The sequence below is a fragment of the Ylistrum balloti genome, unplaced genomic scaffold (assembly GCF_031769215.1).
Source record: "Ylistrum balloti isolate Yb309-2 unplaced genomic scaffold, AGI_CSIRO_Ybal_v1 Utg369642, whole genome shotgun sequence".
NCBI classification, from domain to species: domain Eukaryota; kingdom Metazoa; phylum Mollusca; class Bivalvia; order Pectinida; family Pectinidae; genus Ylistrum; species Ylistrum balloti.
The window spans coordinates 740,951-757,161 of record NW_026781902.1 but is presented as its reverse complement, the minus strand read 5'-3'; the positions used below and the strand labels follow the sequence as shown (position 1 = coordinate 757,161).

At 35.1% G+C, this 16,211-nt stretch overlaps 1 protein-coding gene across 1 annotated transcript in view; it reads right to left on the bottom strand.

Moving 5' to 3' along the window:
* Nucleotides 1–16,211, bottom strand: part of LOC132554742 (uncharacterized) — a 182,423-nt gene that overhangs the window by 101,989 nt on the left and 64,223 nt on the right. Inside the window, exons 69-85 of the mRNA XM_060219054.1 lie at nt 15,922–16,091; nt 15,197–15,370; nt 14,480–14,692; nt 13,923–13,965; nt 12,890–13,050; nt 12,210–12,383; nt 11,170–11,416; nt 10,594–10,760; nt 9,067–9,222; nt 8,094–8,346; nt 6,386–6,552; nt 5,636–5,809; nt 4,799–5,051; nt 3,788–3,951; nt 3,326–3,499; nt 1,662–1,917; nt 608–774 (exon numbers count right to left, since the gene is read on the bottom strand). Coding sequence (XP_060075037.1) covers nt 608–774; nt 1,662–1,917; nt 3,326–3,499; nt 3,788–3,951; nt 4,799–5,051; nt 5,636–5,809; nt 6,386–6,552; nt 8,094–8,346; nt 9,067–9,222; nt 10,594–10,760; nt 11,170–11,416; nt 12,210–12,383; nt 12,890–13,050; nt 13,923–13,965; nt 14,480–14,692; nt 15,197–15,370; nt 15,922–16,091 — 3,113 coding nt within the window. The remainder of the gene's footprint in view (nt 1–607; nt 775–1,661; nt 1,918–3,325; nt 3,500–3,787; nt 3,952–4,798; nt 5,052–5,635; nt 5,810–6,385; nt 6,553–8,093; nt 8,347–9,066; nt 9,223–10,593; nt 10,761–11,169; nt 11,417–12,209; nt 12,384–12,889; nt 13,051–13,922; nt 13,966–14,479; nt 14,693–15,196; nt 15,371–15,921; nt 16,092–16,211) is intronic.

Below are 16,211 nucleotides of genomic sequence, written 5' to 3'. Positions count from 1 at the left end.
GATGGACAGACACTGTGATAAGACTGATGAACAGACACAGTGATAAGACTGATGGCCGGACACTGTGATAAGACTGATGGACGGACACTGTGATAAGACTGATGAACGCCCACTGTGAAAAGACTGATGGACGGACACTGTGATAAGACTGATGGACAGACATTGTGATAAGATTGATAGTCAGTCACTGTGATAAGACTGATGGACGGACACTGTAATAAGACTGATAGACAGACATTGTGATAAGACTGATGGACAGACATTGTTATAAGACTGATAGACAGTAACTGTGATAAGACTGATGGCCAACACTGTGATAAGACTGATGAACGGACACAGTGATAAGACTGATGGACGCCCACTGTGATAAGACTGATGGACGGACATTGTCATAAGACCAATGGACAGACACAGTTAGAAGACAGATGGACAGACACTGTAATGAGACTAATGGACAAACACTGTGATAAGACCAATGGACAGACACAGTTATAAGACAGATGGACAGACACTGTTCTGAGACTGATGGCCAGATATTGTGATCAGTACTGGAATTTAAAAACTGAGATGATTTAATCTAAGATGAGGCTTTCTGTTATGTACTTACTACTATCCAGGAAATCCCTCGACCAGCTACACACAGGTTTAGGCAGGAAGGTGTTGTCAAACACAGTGACAAAGAACTGACAGCTTGTCTGATCGTCATCAAAGCAAACACTCATGTTCATGTTCATAATAAACTTTCTTTCGCCTGTGAGGTCAACAATCATGTACCTACAGAAAATAAACAACCACTCAGTTATATATTCATAGTAAACTCACCCATTAGGCCAATAATAGGGAAAACCGAAATTACTGCATTATTTTTAAAAGTTGATAAAAAAAAAAAAAAAATACGATGATTTTTAAAGTACGATGTCCTTCTGTTGTATCAATATTATTTTCAGTTGTAGATTTTTGGATTCTCCTTCTTTTAAATCAACTTCTTTCATAACATTGTTAACTATTAAATCATAAAAGCAGTGAAAACTAGAAAATATCTGTTTGATATAACTGCCTTCTCCCTAATGTAATATTATGTTATGCTGGGTTTATCTCCCCATGAACAGCCAGGGTGATTTGAACTCAGATCTCCTAATGGTAGCTGGTTGCTATCTCACTGAACATCATGGAAGAGGCCCATTGCAAGCTATCCCGAGAAGTAATCACCCAAATATGCCAGCACTGCTTTGTCAATGATCTTTAATTTACTCAAATGTAACATAGCTAACATAACATAATGTTTTTCATTATAGTAACCTTAACCTTGAAACTCTGAAATCATATGCACTCATCTAAGGGTTTCTCAAACTGTACGTTTGTGCAAACCTAGGTCCAAATCGCTGCAGAAATGAAGTTGCCAGATCTATGTGAAGTCATATGGTTAATATCAATTAAAAATCTCTTCCCAATGCACAACTAGTAAACTTGAAGAAATATAAAGATGTCTTTTCATCTAATTATGTTTGTTAATTGTACATATTGACAATATGATTTCAACATTTTTTTTTTTTCAGTTCTATCTAACAGATATATGACGGATACAAGAAGATGTTAGAATAGTTATGTCAAGTAAGGCAGTCACACTACTCTGAGGGGTCCTGTGCACCCAAATTACTTACTCTAATGTAAAGATCTCAAACATCGTAAGGCGATGAATTGTCCCAAACTCAAAGTCAAATAGAGTGAAGCTGAACTGGAAGCGCTCAATCCCTACATGGAGTTGGTAGCTACAAGCATCCAATTCAAGCTGGGCACTAATGGTGCGGTCAAGGAAGTCGAGGTACAGACACATCCCGACACCAGTGCAGCTGCTGTGCAGGTTAGCAGAGGCCCAGCTGGGAAGTGTTGTCAAGGTAACATCCGAGTCACTACACACTATAATAGATAATAACAATGTTGAAGATATTAAATACACATAATAAGATTGGCTGTTTATCATCCTGTGAAGATCCAGGGATGTTCTGAGGTGGGTATCCTTGTAATGGCTGGTGGCTACTTCACTGAGCACTCAGAATCACGAACTCAAATGCTATGAGGAGCAAATGGGATACAGTGTCTTCATGAGACAGGAAAATGTTATATGCTACCAATTGTAAGATTTTCTGTATCATATGATCTGTCTCCTACTTTTTGTATAACATCTAGACCAAGGTGTGCCATAAGAAATAAGGAGTCATTTCTGCAATACCAACAAAGGAAGGTAATTTAGTGGAATCCAAGTAAGGTGTTGCTCAGAAACCTAAAATCATTGACAATCCTATGCTGTTGTAATACATGTAGAATCAAACTTGTCCTGGATGAGGACAGATTTACCAGCAGTCCAACCTTGTTCAGTACAAGAACAGATAGACCAGGTGTCAAACCTTGTCCAGTACAAGAACAGATTTAATTGGTAGTTCGAGATAAATCTGACCTGGAATCCATCCTGAACCAGAATGAGAACAGATTTACCTGGTTTCCATCATTGTTCTATTTGAAAAGAGATTTACGAGATGGAGTACAAATTTACTTGGTTGAGATCAGATTTACAATGAGAATTTTTTTTAATTTCAATTTGAAGACAGATTTACCTTAAACCAAACTTTATTCAGTGTAAAGACATGTTTACTTGGTTAAGCACAGACTTACCTGGAGTCCAATCTTGATCAGTATAAGGACAGACTTACCTGGAGTCCAATCTTGATCAGTATAAGCACAGACTTACCTGGAGTCCAATCTTGATCAGTATAAGGACAGACTTACCTGGAGTCCAATCTTGATCAGTATAAGCACAGACTTACCTGGAGTCCAATCTTGATCAGTATAAGGACAGACTTACCTGGAGTCTAATCTTGATCAGTATAAGGACAGACTTACCTGGAGTCTAATCTTGATCAGTATAAGGACAGACTTACCTGGAGTCTAATCTTGATCAGTATAAGGACAGACTTACCTGGAGTCTAATCTTGATCAGTATAAGGACAGACTTACCTGGAGTCCAATCTTGATCAGTATAAGTACAGACTTAGGACAGACTTACCTGGAGTCTAATCTTGATCAGTGTAAGGACAGACTTACCTGGAGTCCAATCTTGATCAGTATAAGGACAGACTTACCTGGAGTCCAATCTTGATCAGTATAAGCACAGACTTACCTGGAGTCCAATCTTGATCAGTATAAGGACAGACTTACCTGGAGTCCAATTTTGATCAGTATAAGCACAGACTTACCTGGAGTCCAATTTTGATCAGTATAAGGAGACTTACTTTTGATCCAATGTAGATCAATATGAAAACAGATTTACCTGGAGTCCATCCTTTTGCATTACGTGGTGTAAAATGTGAGCTTCCTCTGTCACATGGTGTCTCCAGCATGTATTCTAGTACTCCTAGAGTTTCCAGTAGCTGTAGGCTTTCCAGACTTGACAGGATAGCTCCAGTCAGACCACGTTCAGATAAGTAATTACTGATACGGAAACCTGTACACCAAAATATTATCAAATATTTCATAAATATTGGTAATAGACCAGTGGTAATAAATATAACTTCAATCTTGAATGTATAGAACTGGCCTACATCACATATAGCCAAATGTGGTAAAAGACATTCTTAAGCCATATCGAAAAGAAATATTTCTTTTTTAGATATTTCATATTGATTAGCCATTTAACAAACTTTCTTGTATAATTATGTGTATATTTTGTTTCTCTGTATGTTCTTTCTTTGTGTTATTATGACTGGTTTTATACCTGACCTAGTTTACTTACCCGGGATTGGGAAGTTATCACCCCAGTTACAGGCCAGTTTGGAAATCTTAGTGTCCTGCAGTAGGTTGTGAGACCAGATACAGTCTCCACCACTCTCAAAACAAAGACTCATTTGCAGATTCATCAGGTACTTTTTCTCAGCAGTGATGTCGTCTATCTTGAATCTGAGGTACAAATGAAATCATTTTATTTCGCTCCATTTAACATTTATTTTTCAAAACAATTGATCCTCTCTGTACCTTTGAAATTTGGATTGAAAGTCCTTTCTGGAGTACATTAAAAGTATGCATTATGCTTTAATTCTGAAATTGCTCAATTTCACATTTATTTTTCGAAACAATTGATCCTCCCTGTACCTTTAAAATTTTACAAAATTTGGATTGGAAGTCCTATCTTGGGTACATTAAAAGTATGCATAAGTTCTGAAATCAGCCAAAGAACATTGATGAAGTATAATTTGCTCTGAAGGAAAAGCATATACAAGCATACCAAGGACCAAACACTTGCATTTTGAACATGAAACCATTTAGCCTTTGTAACAACACAACTGGCTTTATTACATATCCTGTAGCAATAACACGTTTTACTATATAAGACAAGTGTTAGAAATTCCAAGCAAAATGTCCACTAAAATGTATCTTCTCCATCTAGTATTTGTTTGTTTGCTGTGTTGATTGTTCTAACAACAGCCAGGGTTATTTTGAGACATGGTGTCCTTGTAGTAGCTGGTGGCTACTTTAAAGAACAAAAAGTGGGAGGCCTGCCTAATGCTATTAAGAGCAAAAGGGTTAAAGCATTTTGCACAAGGACATAACTATAGACCAATCTGTGAACTTGGTTTTCCATGAAACACTAACAGACCCAAACAATGATTTAGTCACACAACTCAAATGTTCTCTCAAATTTATTATCAAAATTAATGCTGCTCCCCTCTCTTAAATTCTTGCATATAATCACAATTTTGTCTTGAATCAGTGGAAGGAATGTGTGATTTGTGTCTATCTGCAGTACCTGATAACAATCAAGCCGCCCAAGTCCATCTCCTCCCATTGCCCAAAGTTATAATCCAGAAGTATCTTGTTGACGGTAAGTTTCTCAATGGCAATGGTGACCTTGTAGTTGCACGCATCTAGTATCATACTGGCCTTAAAAGATCGTCCCAAAACAGCGGATCTGACACAGCAAACAGCAGCGGTACAGATGTCAGGAACATGACATGAGATGTAGCTAGGCAGTGTGGAAAGGTCCAGAGGTAGGCTGCAGTCTGTAAATGAAAGTAGAAAGTCAAATGCTGGACTGGTTCAAAAACTTTCCTATAAATGATATGTACTAGAAGTATGGTTATCAAAGCTCGGTGAATATGATCTGAAAGCAACATTCTTGATCTCAAGCTTTATAAGAATAGCACAAAACTTTATCACACAAACTCTACATGTTTATATATCACATCTATCAATGTGCTCAGAACCATATACATGGAGATATAATTAACTTTTTTAACCCTATGAATATTAATTCACATTTACAGCAAAAATTGTTGCTCTTATTCTGCAGAGTTGTCTGCTCTTGTGAGACGGCATTGACTGTAATGTTGTTTACCCATGATGTTTGTGTCACAAGCAAATGCTCGCAAGAGTAGGTAACTCTGCATTATGAACAGACCGGATTGACATATATATGTAGGAATTTTACATAAGTTTCTGGTGTTACAATAGGCTATATTTCATATACACAAAATACACAAAAAATATTAATGGGTATATTCACTACATGAAACAGATATCATGTGATAAATCTACATCCTTCTCCCTAATTGTATAGATTCCAGGTTACTGAAAGTTTACTCACTACTTGACCAGCCACTGGAGTAGTCTCCATATGGTCCTGTGTTCAGCGTACATGGAGTATCTTCAACTAAGGCAGCTATTCCCATCTTCTGCAGGAGAAGGTCAGTGCCCCAGGATGGCAAATTACTTCCTATTGCTAAACCTTTCTCACTCATCCAGCGTGACAAAGAGAAATCTACAAAGACATAATCAGTTTCTATGAATACCTCTCGGTGACATGTTGGTAAAATGTCATTGCTTAAGAATCAAATAGGTACACATTACATTTCATATTTTCCCTTCAACATGCTTTCTGGCAAACATTTTGGTGGAGGGCTCATTACAGGACCCCTGGGGGCAAACACATCACTTCTTGATCTAAGGCAGGAAGGTGAGCTTATTACAGAACAGAACAATCAAATAGCATTGGTTAATTATCTCATTTGACAGCAATATATATATATGGGTGAATTAAAAATTAGATCTTCGAATGAATAGTCAATCTTCAAATTTCATAATTTCATAACTGAAAATTTAAGTGCAACTCCATATCTACATTTTGACATTCCTTTTGGCTACTTTTCGTTTTCCTCAGTTGCTTCCCAACTCTTTAAGATCTTTGCATCAAATCAGTGACAAGTTTTTGAATGAAGAAACAGATGAATGTTGCAGTGGTATTCCTTATTCGACTCTGCTGAATCGGACATTATCTTTTAGGTGAGTAGATTAACATGTTTTACTGATCAAAGTAGTAGAAAGGGTGAACACCTACTTCTGTCGAGGAATCCATTGTTATAGCTGCACAATGGTTTAGGTAGTTGAACATCCTTAAATACCACAACTTCTACTGCACAAGGAACAGTGGTTTTATCCAGACAAACACTGATGTTCATGTTGATGACAAACAGATTCTGACTTGCGACATCTTCTATGAAGTAACTGATAAAAAAAGAGAGAATTTCTATTTGAAGACAAACATTCCTAACAAGCTGGCCCCAGTTGCTCAAACGTTATTTAGAATAACCAGCGGTGAGAGAAAAATCCAAGTTGTTGCTATTGGAAATACATAAGCATTAAAAGTTACTCCCACATTCAAATTATTTCAATCTGTTCTCAATAAACCTAAAACTATGACATGATAAAGAATGGTTCCAATTATGTTTAGTTCATACTTGTTAATTACCACTAACCAAGGTATATCTCTAACCAAGGAATATCTCTAACCAAGGTATATCTCTAACCAAGGTATATCTCTAACCAAGGAATATCTCTAACCAAGGTATATCTCTAACCAAGGTATATCTCTAACCAAGGAATATCTCTAACCAAGGTATATCTCTAACCAAGGTATATCTCTAACCAAGGAATATCTCTAACCAAGGAATATCTCTAACCAAGGTATATCTCTAACCAAGGTATATCTCTAACCAAGGTATATCTCTAACCAAGGTATATCTCTAACCAAGGAATATCTCTAACCAAGGTATATCTCTAACCAAGGTATATCTCTAACCAAGGTATATCTCTAACCAAGGAATATCTCTAACCAAGGTATATCTCTAACCAAGGTATATCTCTAACCAAGGTATATCTCTAACCAAGGTATATCTCTAACCAAGGAATATCTCTAACCAAGGAATATCTCTAACCAAGGTATATCTCTAACCAAGGTATATCTCTAACCAAGGTATATCTCTAACCAAGGAATATCTCTAACCAAGGTATATCTCTAACCAAGGTATATCTCTAACCAAGGTATATCTCTAACCAAGGTATATCTCTAACCAAGGAATATCTCTAACCAAGGTATATCTCTAACCAAAGAATATCTCTAACCAAGGAATATCTCTAACCAAGGTATATCTCTAACCAAGGTATATCTCTAACCAAGGTATATCTCTAACCAAGGAATATCTCTAACCATCCTATGAACAACCAGGGCCTGGATTTTTTCATTTTATAAATATGTTTGTGCCAAATTCATAAAAGGAACATTTTATCATTAACATGTGTATACTTTGAAGGTTGTTATTTTCCCATATCAAAAAAAAAATCTTGAAAATGAAATATATAATTTAAGAAATCCACCCCCTTCCTCTCAAAATGTCTGTATCATGAGCTTAGTGAAAAGTGCATCTTTTTGGTATATAAATTTGAAACATCTAAACAAAAAATCCAAACTGTTCTAGTCAAATGTTGACAAAATACTGAGACGCTAATAAATTGGTGTTTTTTAAAACATATCTTATTGCATTAGATTTCCCAATATTGCTTATTAACTTAACATTTGTCAATATCATAATTTTCCCATTTCCTCTCAATTCAACAAATTTGTTCTTCTGATAGCATATTTACTTTCAATAATTTGTACAGTGAATTTACACTAACATATCCTCTTCTGTACAGAGGCATCCATCAACTCGCATCTACTTTTAAATTTTTCATATGATATATATAAGTGTATGTTGTTTTTTACATACTCTATGTTCACCAGGCCATACAGGTTGAAGTTATCATGAACTCCTAAGTGGTAGTCAACCAGGGAAATGTTGAGAAACAACTTCTCAATGCCAATGCTAAGTTTGTGGGTACAGGCGTCCAGTAGAAGATGAGAGTGGAAGTTCCGTGCCAATTTGGGTACATTTGTACAGCAGTCAACACCTGTACAGAGGTCAGAGACGCGACAAGAGGTACTCCCTGGAAGGGTTGGCAGTGTCAGACTCTCTCCACAACCTGTAATTAAGCAATCAATTAAATTGAAGGCATATGTTTCTATAGTTTCATGAAATTTGATATAAAATAATGCATTAACCTTTAATCAATTGATACATGAGTATCTTTGCAAATCCTCAACATTACTTCAGTTTTCTTACAGATATGGAGCTGGCTCAAGAGTGACTTTGTTGTTACTTATCCTATATTTTACGATATAAGTACACCTGATATCTGAGTTATAGGTTCTGCCAACATCCAACTCAATCCTAATCTAGTGAAAGAAACTGTCAATCTTGCCAGTCTTTCAATTTGTAATTTTGTGTTTACTCTGAAAAATATGAAAATTCATGTGCAACTTTTTTCACTTTACCAAAAACCTTTGTTTTTTCTTTGTTTTGTGATAGACTGACTCTGTCTTCATGACAATCCATCTTACAGAAATGTAACCCATTTTCTACCCCTATATTCTTAAATAATATCTGACACCATTTATATTCTAATTTTCCATGGTCTGATCTACCAAATTATCTCCCCTCTTCCAACATAACTGTGACTTAATCATATGCAGAGGAGTAAAAAGGCTGTATCTTTACTTTTATTACTTGGTACAGAAAAATATTTAGGTTTGCACCATGTTTAAATCTGTAGAAAGGAGAAAGAACTGAAAATTCTCATGTTTCTTGTCAATATAAATTTCTGTCATCTTCATAATGTTGTGTGTATTTTCGAACATCATACCTGTTGACTGCCATCCAGATACACTGGCATCACACTGGCCGTCATCGAGATAATCAAATATCCCCAACTCCAGCATCAGGTACATGAAAGCTGCGTCCTGTAGGTTCTGAGCAGGGTCATAACCTCTGCTTGTTAGCCAAGTATTGAGGGAAAAATCTACAATCACAAAAACAATGATTTAAAATAATCTGTTACATTATATCAGAGTGGTCCGCACTATACACAAACATCTAGCAAACAGATCAGATATGTTCTATTAACTATACATTGACATTTAAAAAAAAACTTTGTTTTTTCATTTGTTGTACAACTATTGATTCACTTAAAAGAAAAAAGCAATCAACATTTAGTCGTTTGAATACATTTGAAAAAACTTCACAGCATCAGAGTTGCTTCTACATAAAAAACATATTAAGATACGAGAGACAGCAAACACCATTGTTTCCTTAGTTGGTTGCAAGTGTCCTTTACTCCTGAACTGGATACCCCAAGGTATGAAGAGTGACTGGGTTGAAGATCAGTACAGAATACATAATCACGAAAGCTGCAAAGTAGGGTTCCTTTAGTTTATTGGTATTCGTCCCCCTTTAAGTGGGCTTCATCACAACAATGTGGTTTTTTTTAAAACGGACATTACCTTGCTATTATTTCTGTGCAAATCTACTTTCAAGTTAGTCTTTATCGAAATGAAGCAAAAAAGGACTGACGTTATGTTGGTAAATTGAAGCCATATATTGCTCTGATAATCAAAAATATTTTAAGGAGCATCTTGATATTTTTATTAATTTCAAACAGGAGATCCCAGATAGATCTTGGAGCCCACCATTGTTTGACCTTTATTTGCTCTTTAAAAGTTGAATCTTTTTCCTTCTTTTCTCTTCTCTGTTTTTGCTCTTAATGATAAGATATTTGAACATTCCTTTGCAGATATTGCAATGATTATCGTTACCTGCCAAATCCAAAACAGCCGCCTGGAAAACATTTTGTTTCTTCTGATCAGTCCCAAAATCAAGTGGGCACAAGGAGTGATCAAAGGGAACATACATATGAAATTTGACAGATACCCATTCAGTTCTTCTTAAGATATAGGGATAACAATCTTCACTTGGCGAAATCCAAGATGGCCACCTGTCAAATACTTTGTTTATTTCATCAGTCCCTAGTTGTGCCCGTTAGATTTTGGGAAATCCAAGATGGCCACCTGTCAGCCACTTTATTTATTTGATCAGTCCGAAAAACAAACATTCACAACTAGGGGCCAAGGGCCTACATATGCAATTTGACAAAGATCTGTTCAATACTTCTCAAGAAATAGCGATAACAAAAATTGCATACAGATTGATGGATCACGGATGGATGGACAACAGACCACGGACGCAAGGCAATTTGAATAGTCCACCATCTGATAATGGTTGGCTAAAAACCTCATATAGAAATTAACAAAAATCCTTTAAAGTTATTAATGTCAATTTATGCTCTCGAAATCAGAAGAAAAAAAAGGAAATATAAAAGTTATCTATGTAATACCTGGTATCTTGAAGCCGAGATTCCAGTTACACAACACCTTAGGTAATTTGCTGTTGATAAGAACTGGTACTTTCACACAAAGATCATCATTTCTAGTGTCAAAACAAGCGCTCACATTCATGTTCAGCAGGTATGCACGTTCTGCTTTCAGATCATCTATCACAAATCTGTCAACGAAGGAGTATTAATGATAATTGTGGCTGTTAATACTATCAAAAAGATTGTTGATTAGTCAAATATGAAATCATAGGTATGACTTATTTTAAGATAGAACAATGACATTATTTTTGAGATAAAATGTTGATATTATTTGGAAATAGAACATTAACATTATTTTGTGTTAAAACACTAACACTGTGTTAAAACACTAACATTATTTTGAGATAGAACAGTAACATTATTTTGTGTTAAAACACTAACACTGTTTTAAAACACTAACATTATTTTGAGATAGAACAGTAACATTATTTTTAGATAGAACACTGACATTATTTTTAGACAGAACTTTGACATTATTTTCTGTTTAACACTGACATTATCTTGAGATAAGACATCAACATAACTATGAATACTCACGTGATTTTGAATACTCCCTGAAGTAAGAAGATATGTTCCTGACCGAATTCATATTCTATAAGAGACATGTTGAAGGAAAGTTTCTCTATGCCAAGTCTCAGGATGTAGCTGCAAGGGTCCAGTTCGGTGTAGATATGTATGAACTTGGAGATGAGAGGAACCTCTACACAGCAATCAATGCCAGAACATGATGTAGGAATGTGACAGGACACTCCTGACGGAAGGCTCGGCAATGATACACCACATTCTACAATAACAACAAAAATATCACATATAGTATCAAAATTTATATTGGCATTAAACTAATCATATATGTATTAAACTTATCATGTGTGATATATTTTTTCATGTATTGCGTCAAAGATATCATGTATTGTGTCAAAGATATCATATATTGTGTCAAAGATATCATGTATTGTGTCAAACATATCATATATTGTGTCAAACATATTATATGTTGTGTCAAAGATATCATGTATTGTGTCAAACAAATACGTTGTATCAAACTCATCATACGTTGTATCAAACTCATTATATATGCAAGAAAATTGCTCAGGCACTGTATCAAATTTGTTATATATTGTATCAAACTTATTATATATTACTTCAAAGTAAACTTTATCATAAATTGTATTAAATTTATCACATATTGTATCAAACATACCATTCATTGTATCATATATATAGTACAGTACAGTTCTGTATCAACTCACTAACAATGAAATTCTTTGTCTGTAACAAGATTGTGATGGACTTTAAAGTAATATTTCACAAAACAATCAATTTTTCAACCTATTAAAGACAAAGCAATTCCAGTAATCATCAAAAACAACCCCATCCCCACCCCCAAAACCCTTTCCCCCACCCCAAGCCCTTTCCCCCACCCCAAGCCCTTTCATCCACCCCCGATCCCTTTCCTCCACCCCTAAGCCCTTTCCTCCACCCCCAAGCCCTTTCCCCCACCCCCAAGCCCCAAGCCCTATCTTTTAATAAGAAGGGGGCAGAAGAATGAAAAAATATAATGTGAATGTGTAACTTACCATCTTTGTAACCGCCTACTGCAGGTGTGTAAACAGAATCGGTCAGTGAACACATAGGATCGTTAAGATATGGCTTCACTACTAAAACGTCTAATAAGGAGTCTGCTAGAGTGTTGGCTAGAACTGGTCCAAGTGTTCCAGACTGCTGTGTTACCCATTCTCCAAGGTCAAAATCTACCAAACAAGAAATCATCAACTTAAATATCCTGCAGCATGTTAAGTGTCACATTAGGAAATTACATTCATTTGAAATAAATTGAAATATTTCTTAAAGATTTCGTTAAGTAAAAAGCAGAAACTGAATCTATTATATGTGTAATGCAAAAAAACAAAAGTTAAAAATAAGGAATTAAAAATAAAAACAATTTTCCACATGGTAGCTAAGAAATCAGTGATATATCTTAAAAAATTGTATACCAAGGTACACATCAGGTTGAAGCAGTTGGGAAAATTTCATAGCAGCAAGATTTCAATGTCATCTGCTGTATTTTGGGTGTAGATATTTTATAATGGCAATTTCATATTTTCAAAATCATTTTCAGTATTTCTGCCAACATGAAACTAAAAAGAGTAATTCCAGCTAACATTCTGTGCATTTCGTTATCCTATCCAGATAGGATAATAAGGAATCTTCATTATAATGTCTGTTACTAGAGAGCCAGTGTTCCAATTTTCCTTACCTGGGATGATGAGGCCACTGCCCCATGTACAGAAAACTTTAGGTAACTCGGTGTTTCTGAAGACAGATTCACTCATCAAACAGCTGTCCTGGGCTTCAAAACACACACTGATGTTCATGTTGAGTTCATAGGAGGTGAGAGACTTCTCCGTGAGGGTAAAACTACAACACATCAAGGTCATACAAAGGTCACATCAAGGTCATAAAACATTACCTTGTGTACATGAGAGATGAGAGACTTCTCAGTGAGGGTAAAACTACAGCACATCAAGGTCATACAAAGGTCATATCAAGGTCATAAAACATTATCTATTGTACATATGAGATGAGAGACTTCTCAGTGAAGGTAAAACTATAACACATCAAGGTCATGCCAAGGTCACATCAAGGTTATAAAACATTACCTAGTGTACATATGAGATGATAGACTTCTGTTTAAAGATGTTAGAGCTTACTCTATCTTTCTCAGTAATAGACAAATGTCTGGTAATAAGCCCTACAATATACATAATCAGATGTCCCACTTCCCAACTTGATGGTAAGATAATAACATGATTTCATCAACCAAAACATTGAAGGCTTAATCATAATTTGATTTGTTTATTAAGAAATGACTACTTCCATCATCAGTTTTATCAACACAATAAATGTGTAAATTATTTTAAGACATAAAATATAGAGGTCAATACAGTGTTAAAATTAAAAGGGAATTGCTTACAAACACATCAATCAATACCAGATTTTTATCTTGTATCAAACCAAGGCAGCCACCACATTACCAGTGACTGTAACTCAGGAGATGGGCTTATCACAGCTTACAATAATATGGTATTTGTTTGTAAAAACAGATATGAGTATGCATTTTACTAGACATGGGCTTATTGCTGGGTCATATGGTATGAAATATCACCTAGCACTGGCAGAATTTTGTAAGGAAAAAGAAACCATATATGGACAGAAGTATGAAGAGTTTCTGTATTATCATCATTTTGTTTAAAATTTTCTGAAAGGATTAGGAAATTTTAGATACATACTCTACTCGAATCATTCCCAGCAGCCAGATTTTTTCCCTTGTACCTAAAACAGAAAGTGTAGGTATTAAAATGTCAATCACATAAAGTACTCCTACAATAGAAAAACTGGTGAATAAAATATTAAACCACAGATCTTACTGAACGTCATGGAAATATTGCAGATGATGTTATAGTGAAAAATGAAATAAAATAATGATGTCAATATGCTTAAAATGAATAAGAAAACAGCTATATTTAAGTATATCACAATATTGCATTATCAATTATATATAAAAGCAATTATAAATATTTAATATAATTCACGACAAATTATCACAAGTGTAAGATTCTATTCATCAAATTGTCAGATATCTTAAAAAAGTGTGTAATTTGTTTCTGGACATGACTGGAGAGTTTCCAATAATTAGATAATTGTAATACCTTGTGATGTCAACATTATCAAATTAGTGATTACAATATTTGCTAAACGGGTTAATCATGCTTGTGAAAATATGTTACACAATCCTTGTAGTAATCATATGATCTACATAATAAACTGATTAATAGGATAAGCTTACCCCATTCATAGCTGAACAGACTTTGGGTAAAGACAAACTTCTCAATTCCAACCTCCAGCTGATGGGTACAGGTGTTGATGAGGGCATAGGCATGGAAACTACGAGAGAGGAAGTCAACCTCCATGCAACACTGCACTCCAGAGCAGTAACTAGGCAAGTTACAACGGATATCTGTAGACCCTAGTGATGGCAGAGTCATCTCAAATGGACAATCTGACAGACAAAAGAGTAAAAACATCACTATCTATTTTAAGTAAAGCAATAAATAAGATAAATGAAGAAACAAAACCAAAATATTCAAAGGACTTCATTCAACATTTGGTCTTCCATCTTTTTTTTTCATTTTTGATCTTTTATCTTTTTTGATTTTCTTGAGGAAAGTTATAGGCACATTTGTACGTATGAGATTTTCACACTGTTTTCTTGTTTTATTCTAACATGCAAATGAACACACTTTCGCAATGTCCTGAATAGCCTAGTTCTAGAAAATCATGCCAAGCAAAGTTAAGAAATCACAAGAAGTTCAGAATTATCAACATTTCAAAAGAAATTTAATATTTTCATACAGTAAAGTGGTATATCATAAAACTATATCTAGCACTTTAAAATCTATATCACAAATGTATTATTTGAAAGATTTTGGAAAATATGATAAAAGCAGCTCTCTCAAACACATTAAGTAATGACTTAATATGAGGTAGTATAATCAGGATTTACCAGAGGTCCATCCATTGTCAGCATTAGCAAACAGATCCGAGGACAACGAACACTGGTCAGTTTTGAGGAATGAGGACAGTCCAAGTTCCTCCATCAGTTCTTGGGCCACAGCTGCGGCCAGTGTAGACCCAATTGCTATGGTTCTATTTGTGAGCCATTCAACCAGAGAGAAATCTGAAATAATTTAAAAGTGAGTACATGTGGGATAAAGTTCTTGTTTCTAAACAAAGCTGGAAATAGTGGCTATTGTATTTACCCTTTAAAAGGAGTTGAGAGAGGTAAACTCTTACTCAGACTAGGAATATGGGCTTTACAGGAGAACGATATAGTATTTGTGGACATATCTACAGAAAATGAAACATATTTAGGTTTCCTTCACAAATACTTCCTTCAAGATAAATATGTGTGGATATATACATATTTTTTCTTATTTTGCCACACGAAAAAGGAAATTTCTGCGAGACAAGTTTTTATATCTTATTAAATTTTATTTTTGTCAAAAGAAGACATGTAAGACAAGGATATATATTCATGGTGTGGTGATCTTGCCTTTGGAACACAGAAGATTCAGCTAAAGAATCATACTTTATTCAGGACAGTAGGAGACATAAATGCTTAACAAGATATGCCTCCTAACTAATATAACACTAGCTTAAAGATATATATGACAATTGAGAAAAGGATATCATGTGATGATGAATACATAGTGTTAAAATATAACTCACTTGGTATAGAGAAGTCTCCACTGAAGTCACACAAAGGTTTTGGAAGAAGTGTGTTACGGAACACCTCTACAGAGTACAGGCAGGCCACACTCGGGTCAGCATTCAGGCAGATACTGATGTTGACATCAACCTTGTACTTTCTCTCTACAGTCAGATCTTCTATCCGGTAGCTGTGGACAATAATCAACTTTTTGCAAACCTAAATTATATCATAGCACTGACAAGGGTTATATCCGGTGTGTTTTAACACAATTTTGTTTAGTTATAACAGGTCTAAATCAGTTATAATA